At 40.1% G+C, this 21,295-nt stretch overlaps 2 protein-coding genes across 2 annotated transcripts in view; one reads left to right on the top strand and one right to left on the bottom strand.

Annotated features, from left to right (window-relative positions):
- Positions 1 to 6,238: 6,238 nt before the first annotated feature.
- Positions 6,239 to 13,837, bottom strand: LOC133647846 (sterile alpha motif domain-containing protein 12-like). The gene is made up of 4 exons (XM_062043563.1): positions 13,738 to 13,837; positions 9,908 to 10,079; positions 9,699 to 9,839; positions 6,239 to 6,755 (listed from the first exon to the last, which is right to left on the bottom strand). Exons 2-4 carry the CDS (start codon positions 10,029 to 10,031, stop codon positions 6,739 to 6,741), a joined length of 282 nt encoding a protein of 93 aa, XP_061899547.1. The 5' UTR covers positions 10,032 to 10,079; positions 13,738 to 13,837; the 3' UTR covers positions 6,239 to 6,738.
- Positions 13,838 to 16,166: 2,329 nt separating this feature from the next.
- scara5 (scavenger receptor class A, member 5 (putative)) overlaps positions 16,167 to 21,295 on the top strand; it is a 103,587-nt gene continuing 98,458 nt past the window's right edge. Inside the window, exon 1 of the mRNA XM_062044899.1 lies at positions 16,167 to 16,325. The gene's annotated coding sequence lies outside the window, so the exon portion shown is untranslated. The remainder of the gene's footprint in view (positions 16,326 to 21,295) is intronic.

Below are 21,295 nucleotides of genomic sequence, written 5' to 3'. Positions count from 1 at the left end.
ACAATGTAACAAGGTTTTCCAAAATAAGAGAACAACTTCAACTCAAGTTATGGAAAAAAGTGCCAACATGGCACTGCCATATTTATTATTGAAGTCACAAAGTGCATTATTTTTTAAACATGCCTCAAAACAGCAGCTTGGAATTTGGGACATGCTCTCCCTGAGATAATCCTGATACCCACTACAACTATGGGAAATACTACACTTTGACTTTCACAAAGTGCATTATATATATTTTTTTTTAAACGAGCCTCAAAACAACAGCTACAAAAACAATGAAGGCACACAGCTTCTGTCCAGAGTATACTAAAAGTAAACAATAACATAGTCCTCCTTTAGGCTGCCCGGTATACTGTATAACAGGAAATTATAAACTGGGCTCAATCTGTTCTGCCTACCAGTCAGTCAGAGCTTCTGAAATGCTGCGTTGAGACAGGGCACCTCCGTTCACTGCAAGCTGCAAAGTTTGCACCATGCAGGTAGCCATACCAAACTCCACCGTAGCGTTTGCCATACTGCGTGCGTTGTCCCTGACCACAACGTGGGCTTTCGCCCTGGGGTGGTTTTTGTTGTATTTCTGTTTTTTCTCGGCGGAGTCTTTAAGCGACAACTGTGTGGTACTACTTTTTTCCGGTGTTTGCTTTTCATCCATCCACTTGTATTCATCGTGTATCTCCTTATGATTCTTGAAGAGGTGGGAGATCAAATTGCTCGTATTAAAGGAAGACGTCTTGGTTCCTCCTCGCATACCCAACTTTTTGCAGTCATTGCAAATTGCCAGTTTTTTATCCGTCAGACACACTTTAAAATAATCCCAAACCATAGACACGGTGTCGTTAGTCAGTCATTGAGCTCGCTGGCTTGTTAGCCACGGCTACAGCACCGGCAACAACACACTCTTGTTGTTGTTATGCTGCGCTCGCGGCGGTTTGATGAGGTCATCAAGCGCCAGCAGTAAACCTCTGTGTTGTGTGTGGGAGAGGGGAGAGGGGAGGGGCTGCTGACTGGGATATGTACCGCTCCGTACAGCGGCGTTTTAAAAAGCCATTAATTTAACTTTTTGAAACCGATACCGATAATTTTCGATATTACATTTTATAGCATTTATCGGCCGATAATATCAGCCTGCCGATATTATCGGACATCTCTAGTTAATAGTTTACGTACTGTTGTTATTTAGTCAATTTAGCTCAAATAAAAGTTTACACGTTATTTTCAACCCCATACTATTAGCTACAATATTAACGAAAAAGTTCAGACATTATTCGCATTTGTCTACTATTAGCTATAAACTTTAACAACATACAGTCACATGTAAAAATATAAATACATTACATTATTTACCACTGTAGGAATATTGGCAGTATACTGCTATATGCTGTTTACGTTGTTTATCCGGGTTCTTCTTCTTTGCACTTTTATCAACCCTTCCATGAATATTAATTGTCTCTATTATTTCCCAAGTGCTGTTAAAGAGAGCAATGCATTTTTAATACAGCTTTTCCAAGCATTCTCCTTTCATTTTGGATGCTTCCAATATTTGTATTTGCACACAGAAACAAAGTTATTTTGCGAAAACCAAACATTACCAGAGTCAAAATTATTAGGCCCACTGATGCTAATAAGCAATTGTGTCCTTTTCAGTCCTTAACAGCCTGCAATCTTTAGTTACAGTTTTCTACAAGGCTCACACACATCCCAGCCCATTCTTATTTGGCAAACCTTTTAAGCTATGCAAGATTTGACAGTCTACTGCCATGGATCTTGGTCTTCAACAATTCTCCCTAAAGATTGTCGATGGGATTCAAGTAAGGCTTTGTGCAAGCCATTCAATAACATTCATTTTGGCCTTCTGGAGGTAGTTCTTCACCAGGAGTGACGTATGTTTTGAGTTGTTATAATTTTAAAAGACAAAAGCGGTGATCCGTACCTAGTTTTGCTGCTGACTGCTTGAAGTTTTCCTTCAAGATCTTCAAATATCCTTCTTTCTGCAGGATTCCTTCCACCTTGACAAGATTCTCAGTTCCAAATGCATGGAGGCATCCCCACAGCCTAATACTAGTACTACCACCACCATGTTTTACTGTGGGTACCGTGTTCTTTGGGGTTGTATGCCTCTACCTTCTTTCTTCAAACATAAGCAGTGTCTTCATGGCCAAATAGCTCTAGTTTCCTTTCCTTTGACCATAGGACTCGCTTCCAGTATGCATAGTCTTTCTCTAGGTTGTCCTCCACATACATACATACTTTACAGTCTGGCTCAAAGGTGTCTTTATTGGAATTTTTGTTTGTCTGCAACCTCGCAGTCCATTCCTGTGCAGGGCTCTAGTGATTGTCTTCTTTGAGACTACAATTACAGACTTGGACAAGTCATTCACTAGTGTCTTGGCAGTTGTTCTGAGGTCTTTAGACACACCTCTCACTAGCTTTCTTTCCAGAGTCTTTGAAATATTTCCTACCTCAGCCAGACTTGTTTTGTACCAGGTTACTGTCTTTGAATTTATTGATGATACTTCTCACTCCAGTTCTTGACACTTGGAAATGCTGTGATAACTTTGTGTATCCATCTCCTCCTTTGTTTGCATTAATTGTTCTTTTTCTTGAGTTTAAACTGATGTATTTTTTATTTTGGCATGATGCTGAGTCCTGTATAATCCAGTGTGAACTGAATCTTCTGCACTGCTTCACAGGCCCCTCTTACAGAGTCAGTGTTCACTGTTTACTTCAAATAGGTTTGATTAAGCAGAGCACATGGCTTCCAACACTTGCTGTCTCTTAAACTGCTGGGAGATCTTAGGGGGTTAATACTTTTGACTCTGGTCATTTTTGTTGTTTGTGAAATAACTTTGTTCCTGTGTGCAAAATAAAAAATACTGGAGGCATCCAAAATGAAAGTGGGATGCTTGGGAAAGCTGTGTTAAAATTGCATTGCCCTCTTTAACAGCACATGGGAAATACTTAATAAAAATATAAATAGTTCATGGGATGGCTAATAACTCTGTCCTCAACCATAATGTAAAATGTTATATAATGCAAGCAAAAAACTCAATCATGTAGCCACGCCCCCTCAAGTAATATACTTCCGGTGTTGTGAGCTCAGTTTACAATCCGTCACATCAAAAATATACCTTCTCTCTGGCTACTAACAAATACTCTAGAACTGCAATTGGTTCGGAATTAACAGTATTGGAATTTGTAATTAAATACGATTATCAGTGAAGTGGACAACTGTCAACGTTGTACAAACTTTGTAGCTCGGAGAGCAAACGGAGGTGACAACAAGTAAGCTAGCTAGATGTTTAGCTAAGTAGCAAGCTTTTTTTGGTGCTCCTGACATCTCCCTGCCCTGCAGCTTAGTGCGGCGATTAGGCAAGAGGAACAGCGAGTACCTGCGGCTGAGGCGAGGGTTCAACAAATTTCATTTGGATTCTATTTTAATTGATATTTAAATTAAAAAAAAGGCGAAAGTGATATTTTGACATGAAAATGAATGTTTAAAAACTAAAATTTCCGCATTTTCATGAACATATCACATGCCTGAGATAGACAGATATATAAATATATACACACACACACACACACACACACACACATACATACATATAAAATATTTGTATATATTAGGGGGGTAACGATTCGTTTTAACAATTTGATTCCATATTTTTGGTTGCTGATACAATTCAGGAACAATCTAATTTTTTGGAACAATACGATATGAAACGATTCAGTGAATTGAAAAATTGACTTAGTAACTTTTTAGGGGGAAAAAATCAAGCAGTGTTACTTTAAAATAAATACTGGACGCTGGACACTCCAGGTGAAGTGTCCTATATTACTGTTATTTCTTTTAAGGGAATTATGAATAAATGAATTTTGGATACAAACAAGCAAGTAAACAATAATTAATGGCCAATGCATTCTCATATTATTTAAAATAAGGTAAACCAACACTTTAGGTTTAATTAAAAAGAGGAAACCTTTTCTGCTCACATTTTCAACATTTAAGCCATTTTCAACAAAACTACTGTAACCAACATTTTACGAGTAGATTTACCTGCTAAATAAAGTTCCCGACCTGGCCATACAGTATCTGTTCTCCGCCCTGGCGTCTCCAGTTGTGCAGAAGCATGTATGCCTCCTCATACTGTCACCATCTGCTGCCACCTTGTGGTTTGTATTTTCAGTTTTCCTCTTTTAGTGCAGTTGACTTTGTATTCTTACTTTATTTCTCCTTCCCCTTAAGAGTTCTTGTGTTCCCTTTGTGGGCGTAGTTGTGAGACGTGCACAGCTGCTTCCAATTTACCCTTGTACAGCACCTTGGCAGCTCCATGGCACTCGGCGATTTCACTCCTGAGCTCTCCCCTACTTTCTATCTTTGCCATTCCCAGTGCCATCAAGCTTGGTATTGTTTTAGTAGTTAGCACGTCTTGCAAGTCCGACCCAAGTTTAGTTTACTTTTGTATATAGTAGTTTTTGTTTTTTCCATGGTGCACATTTAGTTTTCTCTTTTATGCATCATTTTGTTACCTCCGGTTTGGAGTGCTGTTGTGAGTGCATTACTTCAGTAAAATAACTGTTTTACTCACTGTCCGTCTGCATCCTATGGGTTCCTCGCTACTGTTTTACACAGCTTGTGACAGAATCACTGAGTCATTCATGGAATCTGCAGATGACAATCCTATTCACCTGGCCATCTAGGCCAACGGCCAGCAAATAAGCCATCTCGAACAGACTCTTGCAGGAAATGCACACACGCATGTTTGTCCTCCACCCGCCCCCAGGCAAAGAGGTAACTCAACCTGCAGCTGGAACCTCCTCTTCCTCCGTCTCCTCGTCATCAGGTTTTCCTAGCAGAGAGCCCAGCATACCACATCCGCCCAGGTATGAGGGGGACTTTGGACAATGCAGACTTTGTTTTATACTGGCACCTAGATTCATTGGACCATACGAAGTGAAGTGGATGATTACTCCCGTCATGGCTCGATTCAAGGTACCCAAGTCCTTCAAGTACTATCTGGTCAACCATGTCTCCCGCCTGAAGCCCGTTGAGTCGAGCAACCTTAACGCTCCAACAGTGTCTCCACCCCGCTCCTCAACAGGTGGAGGGTCATCCGGCCTTCACAGTTAACACCATCCTGGACGCCAGGAAGCGAGGCAGGTGAGTGCAATTTCAGATCGAATGGAAGGGTTATCCAACAGATGATCGCTCCAAGATCTCTCGTTCCCTTAGAATCGATAAAACACTAATTTCTGATTTTTATCGTAGATTTGCTGAAAAAACAAGAAGTCCACCAGGTGCACATAATTTTTTCTCTTTTATGTACCGTCGCATTTTGTTACCCCTGTTTGGAATGCTGTTGTGATTACATTACGTCAGTAAAATAACTGTTTTACTCACTGTCCGTTTGCATTCTTGGGTTCCTCTCTACTGTGTTACACAGCTTGTGACACATCCTTTTTGATGGGGTAGGCCTTTCGCTTCCTACTTTCCATGGCTTACTTCATATCTTGTAATTATTGATTTCTGATCAAATGAATTTTCATTGACTGCCAGTTCCGTGTCACACTTGTTGTTGTTGTGTTCCGCCATAACTTGCTCTGCTGTCACTGCTGTTTTGTTTTTCTCATCTTTTGTGGCTCAAAGTTGTGTTGCGGCTTCAATTTATTTTGTTGTGTCATTTGTCTTGGTTGTGGATTTTGCAATCGAGCTGTAGCTGAAAGTTTTTGTGATGTAATGTATTATATTGTTTCGTGGCGTTTGCGTTTGTTGTGACCTTTCTCAGTCACCGTAGCTATTGGTCATTTTTGTATTGATGACATCACAGTCGGGCAAAATAGATTCAACATTTAACTTTTAAAACGATCTTGGACCGACACATATCTTTTGAAAGGAAAATTTGCTAAACACAGATCGATATACTTGAGATTTGGAAATATAAATTGATCTATTGATATATCGATCAATCGTTACACCCCAAATATATTGTAAATGTGTGGGTGTGTGTATATAATAAGGTGTGATGTATAATAAACTACCCATATCAATAAGAGGCACATATTTTCATATGTCATTAAGAATTTTAAAAGGTTTTGTTGGACAAATGTAAACAAGTATTTATCTGCAGTGTGTGAGTCAGTAAAATATGTAATACTGAGCATCATTTTACAGCTTTCCTATGTTCCCTTTATAATGTGAAATACACCAGAAAAAAATGGAAATAAACAAAATGTGTTAGTTTTTTAATTTTAATATACAATTTGTAAAAGTTGTGGTGGATTGCAAATATTTTATTCATGTTTTGACAAAACAAACTTATTAAGCTTGATTTGGTTGGGATAAGCTATGAAAATAAATGAAACAAAAGCATTTTCATTATGTGAAAGGGGCTCTCACGAAAAAAAAGGTTGGAGACCCTGCTCTAAGACACAAAATATTGTTAAAATATCATTTAAAAGTTACATTTGCATATCATGGACCGTTAAAAATAGTCAACAGCACAAAGTTTACACTTAGCTGACCATTTGTCACCACTTTGACGTCCTAATGTAGCATACGACATAGTAACAAATGAGATGAAAAGAAGAGTCCTTGTGTTAACCTTTTACCCACAGGAATTTTCTTTCTTTCCCGTCGATCTTTACCTCACGTCCGTACTTCTGTCCTTATATCTCCTCAGCCATCTTTTGATAGGCGGATAAACGGATGAAGGGATGTCCAACTGAACAAATGAACGTCCATTAGGCCGGGAAACATTCTGCAAGAGAGAACATATTTGTTTGTATATTGTTTGGCCTGAGTGACATCAGCATGACTTCAACACTGTAAATGTGAAACTTGGAGCCAAGCTATTTTGACATAAATGGAGTGCTTACCCAAAATAAACTGGAAAAAAGGTCCCCGGCAAGCTGGACCAAACAGACAACTGTCCATCCAGTGAGTAAATTTAATATTGATTATGATACACTCAGCACATCATGCATGTTAGTACAACTACAGTGTGTCACGCTGTGCACAAACAAAACATGAAATGTGAGCTAATACTTTACAGATACTGTAATATGATTGTTCGTGTTTTTCAGTCAGTACAGATTGGTGTCCTATCGCAATGTGTTGTGCATTCCAAACTCAAACGCATTTCGGGCGCTGACAAAGAAGCAAGCTTATGTCTTGCAGTAGCAAGCTTTAACGTTTAATGTCGAAGCATGCTGATGTTTTACTACAGTAGAAAAAGACTTTCTCAGTGTTTGCTCTTCCAATAACAATGTCGCTACAGTTTGGTTATTATACAAGTAATGGGACATAAATCAAGTATTGTTGGTGGTTTTTGAATGCATTTTCATTGATTTAGAGGTAGAATTGATTGCTCCGATTAGCTGCATTGCTAGCCACCTAGAACGAGCTAATTTTTACATGTTAGACTGCAACAACAAAAAAAACTTTTGTAAAATGTAGGCAAGATTCCAAATAAAGTGTGGTTCCCCTTTGTTGGAGTGCCAGGCCCCTGGTTTCCCCAGAAAAAAAAAAAAGTTTTTATAATAAATAAAGTAAAATACATATTTTAATGGAGAAAAATAAACAAATTCAACATATTATTCTGTGACAATTCCAAAGGAATGTACAGTACATGTTGAACAACAAAAATGAAACTTATTATTTTTTAAATAATATGAAATGAGCACTCAAAAGTATGTTACAGTCAGCCAGTGACATACAAGAAAGTCAGGCCCAACAATATTGTGCAACCATCAACTTTAAATATTAACTATTATTTTGCAGGAAAAAGCATATCTGCTTTTTCACAAATTACATGCAATCTTTCTGACTAATTTCGGTGTCTCCAGCAGTGGAGAACACCTCTCAGACCAGGAGCAGACGTGCACTCTCTGAGCCAGTCAGAGGCTGTCTTCTCATCTAATACATGAGAAACATTCATTTCATGTTTAGTTAAAAATAGCAGCTTTTACAATGATGTGCTAACATATCAGCCAGTCAGTGAGTCAGTCAGTTAGTTACCTGCAGTATTAGCAGGAGACGGCATGCTCTGTTGCCGCCGCTGATGCTGGTGGAGATTCACTTTCAGCACAAAATGGATCGAAAACCCATCATTCATTCAAAGTCAATCACGTGATGTGTGTGCTAATGTTCCTGCACATGTGTTGTATTTCCTCACTAACATGTAATATATTTGCAAGTATCACAAGTTGTGATGTTCTTATTCTTTCTCGTGAATGACTCTCCAATGTTTGCATCGCAGACCAGTGCCGTGCGTGGTGATGTCATGCACGGCCACAGGAATCGATAACGTAATCGTTACCAAACCTGGCAAATGATTCCCAGGAATCGAAAAACTGAGCACCGGTCCTCAACAAAAAACTGTTTAACAATTCCCATCCCTAACAAAGATCAAATCCGAAAACCTAAGCATTTTTTCCTATAAGCAATAGTGGAACATGGATTTACAAAATCCTCGTTGTACAAACTTTTCTATTTACGTACCACAGATCGTATAAAAATATACTTTGTTGTATGAACCTTGTCTCAGTGTTTGAACTTATCATCCACCCATTGTGTTCCTGCAGGGCTCATCGATCGCAGGCAGCAGAGCAGTGCTGTTCTAAGCTACTGTGCTACTTGCTGTGCTTTTAAAATATGTTTTTAACCTTTTTAAACCAGCCTAGTTTTGCTACCTCAATAGTAGTCCATAGACAGCAATGGAGAAGCAATGTGTGGTTTGAAACATTCCGGAAGTGTCCACAGTGATGTCCACACTGCCTCCTAAGCCTCCTTCCACCTTTCCCTCTATTCCGCTACACAACATGAATATTAACCAACAATTAATTTTATTTTTTAACTCCTTATCATTCAAAGTTAAGGAGTTTCGCCAACTGTGAGTGCACTACAGTGCTAGTGACAGTGCGACAGTGTGTGTGTGTCGGCAGGACAGTTCAGCTCGTTATTGTTTTGACTTTGTTACTAAATAGAAAGTTGATCCATCACCCCCTGTAATATATAGTACTGAATAACATTTTATATTGTGTTCAAAGTGTACAAACTTTTACTAAAATATGGGATTTTGTTGAGGCTGGAACACATTATTTATATTCACATAGTCGAGAAAATTTGCTTCAATATACAAACTTTTCTATTTAAGACAGCAATGTGCGGACTGAAAGAATGGGAGGAGATAGCCACGCTTACAGTATGTCACCTTCGTACTTTGCTACTAGTTCTTTTTTGGATTCAATAATGTTTTTCACCTTCTTCATCAAAGTGCTTGCACTTGCAACTTTCTTCGGTTCCACAGTGGATTATTTTGCAGTCGTACTCAATAAAAAACGTGGGATTCATAGTTAGGGCACTTGATTCCACTGAATGATATGTGGGCAAACAGACTATTTGTTTTATCCACAAAGTTTGGCTGTGCGATAAACAAGACGGTGTATGCAAAGTTTTAGCCAAAAAAAAAAAAAATGTGGAGTATGAAAACCAAGCTATCATTCCAATCCACTTCATCATTATTCCAATGCATTATCACTGTTATGATGTTTCCTGAAATGACATATAGTTGCAAATTCCTTGAAATGTTGAAGACAAAATTGAATGGCAACAGTGCTCTTCCAGAAATGCTCCTGGTACTTCTCATTGACTGAAATGGGTTAGAGCGCCACCTGCCGTCAGTAAAAAAGATTAGACTCACCTGAGCAGATATCGTTGAGCTCGTCGACCTCCTCCTGCACCCTGAGGAGGAGGAGGTCCTGCAGCATCTCCTGCTGCTGCTCCTCGACATCCACTCCCAGCTGGAGCAGGTGATGCTCCCTCAGCCTCAGCAAAGCACGGCCTGCGGCAGAGGGTCAAATTTGAAACTACTAATGTTCACGTGCGTTGGGGCTGACGCGGCGGGCTCACCGGAAATGGCGTGCTTCATCACGGCTTTCTGGAGCACGCCCACTTGGTCGGGGTGGTGCTCCTGAAGCCACTCCAGGACCTCCCGCACCGACCATGACGATACACGCTTGGACGCAGGTTCCATCGCCACGGCAACAGCATTAGCAGCAAACCACCAAAAAAGAGGGAGCCGCTGTAAGAAAAAAATAAAAACATTTCGGGGGTGCTGTTATTCCAGGGCGGAGCGAAATCCTCCTGGAGGAACGATGACACTAACGAGTGGAAGACTGTTGATGTGACCTTTTCAGTTTAATGTAGAAATGTAATTTCCTGTGTTAATCAGGAGGGTTGTGTGGGAATCTCTGCGGAGTCACTGATATACTCGGCGAATACATTAGCGACCATTAAAAGTCAAGGTGGAGGCGAATACATTCATGTATGCACTGGTCATCTCCACATGCCATTAGTGACACACTTGAGAAGTGTGTCACTAATGGTACCCACATAGGTATTGTATGTACCTATGTGGGTCGTGGGAATCGAACCTGGGGCTGATCCAGTGACGTGCTGTCAGGGTAGGCAAGTGAGGCAGTACCTCACCTTGCCACCAGGTGGCTTAACCACGAGATGTTCAAAAACGAAGTAATAAAATAAAATAAGTTTGAATATTTCTCTTTTGGTCTATGCTTTCTATGTGATTTTGGTGTGGTTCCAGTATATTTTGACAATTTTCATGGTCAAAGTCACGGAAATTCCGTGTTTCCTGATTAAAATAACGCGGCAGACGAGAAGTGAGGCAGACACAGGTGGTGCCTCCACGGCTACACACAAAGTGTATTGAGCGTGTGCGTGCGAGGGGGCGCGTGCTTGTTGCCACGGGGAAAAGGCGGACCATGAGGCAGCAAGTACCTCTGCCTCAAGGTAGGGGGCGATATATTGTCAACTTGCAGTTCAATGCCTCAGCAGTACTCTGACTCGCCACACTGGGAGAAGTGGGGGTGCTCATTGATTGATTGATTGAAACTTGTATTAGTAGATTGTACAGTACAGTAGTACAGTACATATTCTGTACAATTGACCACTAAATGGTAACACCCGAAAACGTTTTTCAACTTGTTTAAGTCGGGGTCCACGTAAATCAATTCATGGTACAAATATATACTGTCAGCATAATACAGTCATCACACAAGTTAATCATCAGAGTATATACATTGAATTATTTACAATCCGGCGGGTGGGATGTGAAGGGGGGGGGGGGGGGGGTTGGGGCGGGGGGGTTAGGTTTGGTTGATATCAGCACTTCAGTCATCAACAATTGCATCATCTGACAAATGGACATTGAAACAGTGTAGGTCTGACTTCGTAAGATATGTACAGCGAGCAGTGAACAGTCGGGGTCCACGTAAATCAATTCATGGTACAAATATAGCTCAAGCTAGCAGACACATGTCTCTCCAGCGGAAGCCAGCCTTTTTTATTTGTATTTTTTTAAACTGTATTTCTAACAAACATGGCATTTTTATTAGAGTAAGCCAGCGTGTGTGGGCGTTTTTTGTCAGATGCAAAAATATTGTTTTATTGCTTGGAATGAAATTGAATTAAATGAATGTGTGTGCCAATATGGAGGTTTATATACAAGATTAAAGGCCTACTGAAACCCACTACTACCGACCACGCAGTCTGATAGTTTATATATCAATGATGAAATCTTAACATTGCAACACATGCCAATACGGCCGGGTTAACTCATAAAGTGCAATTGTAAATTTCCCGCTAAACTTCCGGTTGAAAACTCCTTTGGATGATGACTTATGCGCGTGACGTAGCCAGTGAAACAGAGGTATGGCTCCCCCATTGAAGCTAATACAAAATAGCTCTGTTTTCATCTCATTATTCCACAGTATTCTGGACATCTGTGTTGGTGAATCTGTTGCAATTTGTTCATTGCATTATGGAGAAAGAAGCTGAGCAAGCAAAGAAGAAAGTTGTAGGTGCGAAGCGGAGTATTTTGTGAGGGAAGTCAGCAACACAACACAGCCGGTGTTTCATTGTTTACATTCCCGAAAGATGCAGTCAAGATCGAAGAACTCGGACAACAGAGACTCTTACCAGGAGGACTTTGACTTCGATACACAGACGCCTGTAGAGAACTGGGACAACACAGACTCTTACCAGGATCACTTTGATTTGGATACACAGACGCGGTACCGTGAGTACGCAGCTGCGCTTCCAAACATTTGATCGCTTGCCCGTACGTGCGTACATAACCTTGGGTAAATATATAAGCTTTATGAACCTTGGGTTAGGTGAACGGTCCTTTGGGCTGAGTGATTGTGTGTGTTGTGCAGGTGTTTGAATTGTATTGGCGGGTTATATGGACGGGAGCTAGTAGCTAGGAGCTAGCATAACAAACACCTAGGTGTTTTTATGCGGGATTAATTTGTGGCATATTACATATAAGCCTGGTTGTGTTGTGGCTAATAGAGTATATATATATGTCTTGTGTTTATTTACTGTTGTAGTCATTCCCAGCTGAATATCAGGTCACCCCGGCTCTCACAGCATCTTCCCTATCTGAATCGCTTCCACTGTCCACTAGTCCTTCATTTGCACTTTCCTCATCCACAAATCTTTCATCCTTGCTCAAATTAATGGGGAAATCGTCGCTTTCTCGGTCCGAATCGCTCTCACTTCTGGCCGCCATCACTGTAAACAATAGGGAACTTTGCGGAAATGTTTAACTGACTACGTCACGCTACTTCCGGTAGGGGCAAGGCTTTTTTTTGTCAGATACCAAAAGTTGTGATCTTTATCGTCGTTGTTTTCTACTAAATCCTTTCAGCAAAAATATGGCAATATCGCGAAATGATCAAGGAGAATAGATCTGCTATCCCCGTTTAAATAAATAAAAATTCATTTCAGTAGGCCTTTAAATACTTCTCTAAACTGGACTTTAAGACCAAATGAATGTGATCATACAAAGTACGTTTTCATGGGGAAAATAGCTATTGCTGCTTCAGATACAAATACAGAAAGGTAAGATACACTCACAATACTTAAATTATTGTGTTAAAAGCAAATGGGACCAAAAAGTATTTAATAACAACTTTATGAAATACTTTTTGGACCCATTTACCATATCATAATAATAATAACGTTTTTATGAAAGTGAATATCTCCATTCTTTTTCTTGTTACTCTAATGTGCAACTTAAATCAACAATGATTTGAGCTGCACATATGAATTTAAGTAAAGAACAAAAGAAAAAAAACTCCAAAAGTATCTATGCCTCACCTGGTGTTTAGTTCACCGCACGTCACTGAGCTGATCACAGTCCCCTCGTCAACAACTCAAAGGGAAACGTACATTGTGGCAGGCAAATTACAATGCCTCCCTCTTCTGGTGCGTTACTGCATTACAATAAACCCCCCAACAGCATTGTACCGTTATTGCTCAGCAACTTTACAAAAATCAATTCGTCTTAACTAACGTGTGGTGCAATTAATGTACATATCACAAACATTTGTTTTAAAAAACCAGTCAACCATCATCCCCTAAGCCGCCATGTATGCCTTACTCTCTCCACATCAAGTTGTTTTTGCATATTTGGCAACATTCTGCAGCGTTATATTAGTCTTAACAGGCGCCCCATTGACGAAGTTTACACGTCCGCTGTCGTTTCTGTGTCACATTCATCCATTTGTTACTCTGTAAAATTAAAACCAGCATGGAATCCGGTGAGACAGCCCGCCCAACAACAGACCGCAACATGGCGTGAGGCACCGCAAACATTTGTAACATCGTAGCGAACTTTTAAAGTTGCGTTTTAGTGCACTTATTTGTAGTTTTACCTTCTTCCTGGTGTGTCTGGTGCAATTATTTCCAAATAATGGCGCGGCTTGTCTCAACCTGTACACTGGAGGCGTTCTTTGACCTTCTAGGCCGCGCCCACCTACCATTTTCCGTATTGTGGGACACGCCCCCCTCAGGTGTGTTCAAGTGTACTTGGAAATCAGCCCGACGACTTGGAAGGCTGTTGTTAAGAAACGATGAACTTTTAATGATTTTAACGACAATATGTCTTCTAGTTGCAAATGTTTGCTTTCAATTTTGATCCAAGTTTTTATTTATTTACATTGGACAAACAGAGCACAATCTATAAAGTAAAATTATGTGTGTATTAAACATACTTGGCCAATAAATGTGATTTAGATTCTGATTAGAGTCTTTTATGCTGATGTATGAATGTTTGTAGCAGAACTCCTTTAAAAAAAAATTCTTAATGTCAATGGGACTTTTCTATGTCAAAATTAAAACAATAAATACATATTTTAATAATTATTTCAATGTGTCTTAAATTGTTTATAATTTTAATTGAATACATAACTGTATTTTAAATATCCATCCATCCATCCATCTTCTTCCGCTTATCCAAGGTAGCCTAAGCAGGGAAGCCCAGACTTTCCTCTCCCCAGCCACTTCGTCCAGCTCTTCCCGGGGGATCCCGAGGCGTTTCCAGGCCAGCCGGGAGACATAGTCTTCCCAACGTGTCCTGGGTTTTCCCCGTGGCCTCCTACCGGTCAGACGTTCCCTAAACACCTCCCTAGGGAGGCGTTCGGATGGCATCCTGACCAGATGCCCGAGCCACCTCATCTAGCTCCTCTCGATGTGGAGGAGCAGCGGCTTTACTTTGAGCTCCCCCCGGATGGCAGAGCTTCTCACCCTATCTCTAAGGGAGAACCCCGCCACCCGGCAGAGGAAACTCATTTCGGCCGCTTATACCCGTGAACTTGTCTTTTCGGTCATAACCCAAAGCTCATGACCATAGGTGAGGATGGGAACGTAGATCGACCAGTAAATTGAGAGCTTTGCCTTCCGGCTCAGCTCCTTCTTCACCACAATGGATCGATACAGTGTCCGCATTACTGAAGACGACGCATCGATCCACCTGTCGATCTCACGATCAACTCTTCCCTCACTCGTGAACAAGACTCCGAGGTACTTGAACTCCTCCACTTGGGGCAGGGTCTCCTCCCCAACCCGGAGATGGCACTCCACCCTTTTCCGGGCGAGAACCATGGTATTTTAGATATATTTAACGTAAAAGTACATTTAATTATTCAATCATTTAATAGAATATTTTAATTTTCAACTTATCATTTAATCATTTAATTATTAATATAATTACTTCTTGATTGAATTCATTATTTAATCATTTAAATAATAATTTCGTTATTTCATGACTGCTTTAATTATTTCCTGATTTAAATGATTTATTTCTTAAATTATTTCACGTACTTATGTGTCAGCACTTCATGAATGTATTTGATCTATGTCAAACTCAGCTGTCAAAGTCAGTGGGCGGGTCCTAACACATGATCGGTTACCCAGCATTACCACGTGTCTGTGTGGTTAAAAACTCTGATAAATTCAATTAATTCCTCTACTGTAACTACATTTAACTACATGCTCTGAATCAGCTTGCTTCCACATACACCACACGGTCTAAAATATCTACCACAAACAGGGGCGCCGCTAGGGATTTTGGGCCCCATGAAAAGAATCTTTACAGGGCCCCCAGCACAGCGGCAACATTATAATTTCATCATCATTAGGGGCCTCTCTGGGCCCCCCTCCATCATGGGCCCCTAGAATCCGTCTCCTTTACCCCCCCTTTTCGGCGCCCCTGACCACAAACTCCATAAAAAAAGTTAGCTGCAATGTTTTCAAAGACTTCCAAAGTTCCAAATAATTATTGGACTAGATTTTTGTTAGCCCCGCCCACTGATTTGAATAGGGTGACTTTGACAGATAAAATAAATCTGTTCAATGAAAAAAATTAACTATTAAATAATGGGAAAAAATAATTAAATATTGAAAAAAATAATTAAATATTGAAATAAATGATTGCATGATAAAATAAATGAATTTAATTTGACGTTGAATAAATTAACCACCCATCCATAACAACACGTGTGTTTATTTAATTATTTACAGAAACATTCAAGTAATTATCCAAAAATTTACTTATTTATTTAATTTTGTCCCACTTGACCCTCCATACTTTCCTGTATGAATAAAGGTAAAAATAAAATAAAAAAATAAAAAATTTTGAATCGAATACAACACCAACAGCATTAGTTTATTTTAAATTGCACGCATTTTCCAGACGATAGAGGGCGCTGATAATGCAACCCATATCCAGCTGACTTGGAGACGCACTCCAGCTGGAGTTGGAGCCTGTGGTGACGTCATTACGGAGGGAGAATTCCTGCAAAGTTGAGCTGCCTGTTGTTACTGTCTGCTCGTGCAGGGTACATACACACTGCCTCATTCCCACGCGTGGAGCTTGTGGACGTTTTACATGGGAATGAAGATCCCAGCGCAGCTGTGAATTCCGCTGTTTCTTTCTTTTGTATCCCAGTTGACATCTGATAAGGTGAGTGGGACATGCACGTTGTTTTTATCCTCTTCTACGGCCACTTTATTAGGTACACCTGCTGATGCAGCCTGAACAGCCTTTTGATTGGTGCTGTCAGCATCAGAATGTGAGAAACACAACAACAGACTTATTTCCTTTGTTGCACATCTTTCTACAACTATATGGAACTGGATTTTGCAGTAGTAAAAAATACAAAATGATTGGTAGCTTGTATTGTAAACTTGGTGTGAGAGAAGATTGCTGTTGACATATTCTCCCACTAGCAGCATCAGTGCAGGCCACACTTTGACCCTCTGAGGTGATAAACGCTCGCCTCTGACGTATTGACATGTGTAATTCAAAAAGACAGGAAATGCACTTTTAGTGGAACTCATGCATAGACTAACTGTCTTTTTGTGTTTGTGTGGTCGGAGGTGGGGGCGGAAGTGTCTCTAATTAACTGTGAAAATGTGTTCATGTTGACATGGATGACTGAGCAAAGATAGAGCACGTTTCCTGTGTCCAATTAACACTAATATACAGTTTTATCATGGATACAATACACATTTTTGTATTCCTTGGAGTCCAAAAGTTAGTCTTCAATGACACATTGGTTCAGATTTGGACGTAAACTTCCAGCATCAGTCAGCGTTGCACAATAACTCAACATTTGTATGTTCTGTACTATTTTGTAGATTTACATGCATTATATACTGACATGAGTGGGTGTTATGAAGACATCAGGGACCACACACACACACACACACACATACACGGTGGTTTCCTTTAGACAATCGGGAGCTCAGTTGGGGGTCGAATCACCCGAAAACCGTGACCCTTGACGCCAAGAGATTTCTTTTGTGTTTTTGACGACCTAGCAAAATGTGTTGTCGTATTCTACAATTATGTTGGAAACATACAGCTAGTGCATCCAGAAAGTATTCACATAGCTTCACTTTTTCCACATATTGTTATTCTAAAGCATGGGTGTCAAACTCTGGCCGTGTAATTTCACTTGGCCCTTGAGGCTTCAGACCATGAGAAACACAATTCTCGCCGATACCGATCACATGTATCAACCGCATATTTTTCAATGTATTTATGGTGAGTGCTATTGACAGTTTAACAATATCCACATTATTATTTATACACATAATTTTGTATTACTTACAATTGTTTAGGCAAAGTCAATAGTACACAATAACCAAATTAAAGCAAAACTACTCATTTAAATAATTAGATTTTTCCCCTCAAGATCCTCCTGTTTTCAACAAATTATTCAAATGAGGAAAAAAACATTTTTGTAAATAAAAATATCGGCCTAATCATTTTGGTATCGCTCGTATACTGATACTACCCTTAATATCAACACTATTGGTTTATGGATCGAGCCGCTCCCGTCTTATGTCATGTACTGACTGCGACGATGCTGACACACCAACAGTTGTTCATTTTTTTAGACTCTTATTAATCTACTTGTTAATTCAATAACTGCTTACTTTCTGCTGTAAAGTACGTGGTTCCATCTACACTTCTTAAACTTTACATAAGCCCTAATTTCTTAATGGTTTTTAAAGTGAGCTTAGTGCTCCTGGCTTGCTCTCGGTGTGTAACATGTTTAGCCTCATCCTCCAGTGATAATTGATAACGATATCTACTATGAAATTCAGTTTATTTGCTACAATGGAGGTGATTATGTATCATTATTGTTATTGACTCCACACTTTGTATGGAGACACATAAATACCTTCTAACCGCTTTTTAGCCTGGGGGCTAAAAATAAATTAAGCCAGCAAGAGGGGATCTGCGTTTGAGATCGGCATTAAAAGACAAAAATCGGCAATGGCAATCACATACTTTTTCATGAAAATTGGCTGATGCTGATCTCTGACCGATACAGTACATCCCTACTGTCTATGAATGTTCTTATTCATCCTGATCATTGTCATCTCAGCGCAATCAATCGATTGCAACTGGACTGTTTGGTTTGTCTTGGGCCCCTTCTACACTAACACGGCTAAGGTTATCCAGAGTAAATCCCACCTAAATTTATCTTTGTCCACACACACACAATGGTCGTTTAAGACCCCCTCGCCCCTCCATCCGCCGGCGCAATGCGACCTAATACGCATGCGCGGAAAATGCGCACATCATAGTCAACTCCAGTGTTGCTTTGTGTGTAAGTTCTTAAATTGAACTTATCTGAACAATATCCAGTGTTGTGGTATTTCAATTAACTGGAATCCAGTGCACTGTGGGGCCCTTTTGTAGTGAATTACACCTGAGCCATCATAAATTCATCAAATTTTTGATGGACACGTGAAAGTAAATACTGTGATAAAGAACATTTTACATCAATCAATCTAGTGATCTAGATATCTGGTCAGGACACTCCTCACTCTTTTGTCTTCACCTCCATTGTCCATTCGTTTTTGGTGACTTTATATACTCTGGACCTAGACGTTGAGTCCACGACATACATGGCGGACAATAACTGATACAGTCTGCTTTTCCAGTCCAAAAGCATTCGCCGTTTTCCGTAATCTTCCCTCGACGGCCAGGTAATACAAAGCTCGCGCTACCTTTTTTATATCACATCCACGGGAGCCCGCATTCTCGTTGTCTCTCCTTCGACAAATGGACAAAGTTTTTCGGTAAGTAGAATCAGAGCTGACCTGGATATTCGAAAGTTCTCTTGCCGTCTGAGAAGTGTTGTATTTGAAATAGCTGCAATCGCTTTCTCTTTAAGTATTCATGTGGGATTTCCACAAGCATCTGTACATACGGAAAGAGAAACACGGGCATGTCTGGATGACTCGCCTCCATATTTCCAGTGGTTAACTCCGAGTTACAAAACCACTTTATTACAAAGCTAGCTGTGGCGCGTTCTTTCTGACGTCACTTCCTGTGTGGGGCGCGGTCTTTCTGGCATCACTTCCTCTCCGAACTCAGTTTGTAAACGATCAATGAGTCCATACAAAGCTAAGAGCCGGAGATTCAATAAATACATGGCGCCATGTAAAAAATTGTCCAAGGAGGGGAACCTTAAACGATGATTTAGTGTGGCCGAAACGGGGCTTAGGCTAAGTAATTATTTGTTTAATGAGTTATCTGACTTAATGTAGACAGGGTCTTAGAAGACGTTTCGCCTCTCATCCGAGTAGGCTTTATTAGTTTGTGCTCATAGACTTAGATGGTCAGATCTAGTCCAGACTAATCTTAGATCTGACCAATCTAAGTCAGATCTAAGATTAGTCAGATCTAGTCTAGACTAATCTTAGATCTGACCAATCGAAGTCTATGAGCACAAACTGATAAAGCCTACTCGGATGAGAGGCGAAACGTCTGCGATCGATTAAATGCCCTGGGATACATCCCTACTAGTTATAAGTCTTGAAGTATTGAAATAGATCCGATAATCTCTGAAGTTGGCCCTGCAATGAGGTGGCTACTTGTCCAGGGTGTACCCCGCCTACCGCCCGAATGCAGCTGAGTTAGGCTCCAGCACCCCTGCTACTCCAGACGGGACAAGCGGTAGAAAATGGATGGATGGATGGATCTCTGAAGTTAGATACTCTGTGCTTTCTAGTGATATGCATGTCATTACGGTAATCCAAAGAAGAGCGGGGGTTTGTTGATAGAGCAGAGCTTACCAGTGTGAGACACAAGATGTGATTAATCAACAATCACTTTTACTCTATTCTGTCATCAAACCCTCGACCCTTGACCAATCACAGCAGAGCAGGCATCACGGGAGAAGACTGCTGAATCCGAGCATTTTGGCAAAAAAGACAAGAATGCAGATTCGCCCTGTAGTGAATAGTGCCCCAATATAATTTTAAAAGCCTCTGAATTGACCATTCAAGAGACTATTCACCCATTCCTAGTTTGTGTATGATCATTGTTAAAGATTTATTAGTGTGAACCATGCACAGTATAGTTTTTTTCTTTTTTTTAACGAAAGCAGAGAGAGGTGAATCTTTGCTTTCCCACCATCCTTTCTATCCCTCACACACACAAACACACACCATTCTGTGCAAATACACACTCGACTGATCTCCTAGCAGCCTCAATAGTTTGAGTCCAAATGTCAGTCCGCTTGCTTTATTCCCTTTTTAATGAGAAAGTCAAGACTGAGCTGGACTCTCAGCAGACGTCCTGCTGAGCACTAAAGTGGAGTTTAGCAGCACAATGGCACACCTTTGCGTTTTTATTGCCGAGTCTTGCACAACCTTTACCAGTTTTTTTAAAGTGAGGGACACGTGGGAAAGATGCTCAAGCGTAATGTATGGATATGAGGTCATGTGACACACAAACAATGGCTAATCCCCTTTGTACACTCTTGCCCTTGGTTTCATCCAGATAAGGAATTTGGATCTTAAGCACACAAAATTGCAAAATATAAATTTAGCTATAGTAAATAATGTACATACTATTACAGTAATTCCTTCCTTTATTGGTTCCAGGCCTGCAGTGGTAAACTATTTTTTTGCGAAGTACGACTATTTACAATTTAGTATAGAGAATAAGAAATATTTAACGTCCTTCTAAATACGTTTTTATTGCATTTTCATTTTTATTGCGTTTTTTCTGAACATTAAATAAAACCCCATACACCGTATTTTATAGACCATAAACCGATTTTTTTCTACACATTGAACCCTGCTTATAAAACGGTGCGACTAAGCTATAGATTTTTATTTGCCAACGGCCATATTGTTTTGCATTCAACAAATAGTTTTCACAGAACACAGACAGAGATACTGACAAGGTGTGTTATTGTTTGTGCTATGGCGCCATCTTTTGGACGAGTTCACTCAATATGGATGCTGCGGGTGAAATATGTACTTCCTGTTTTGGGCCTTGAACCGGAAGTTTATCCCGTTATGTCTACTATTTGTCAATAGTGTTTCTGCTCAAAAGGATTTTCCATTCATCACTCAAAGCAACGTTTGTAAGTTTTACAATATAACTAAAACAATTCATAC

Source organism: Entelurus aequoreus, linkage group LG04, assembly GCF_033978785.1.
Source record: "Entelurus aequoreus isolate RoL-2023_Sb linkage group LG04, RoL_Eaeq_v1.1, whole genome shotgun sequence".
Taxonomy (NCBI): domain Eukaryota; kingdom Metazoa; phylum Chordata; class Actinopteri; order Syngnathiformes; family Syngnathidae; genus Entelurus; species Entelurus aequoreus.
The sequence above is the reverse complement of the archived record's forward strand: the minus strand, read 5'-3'. Positions and strand labels throughout refer to the sequence as shown.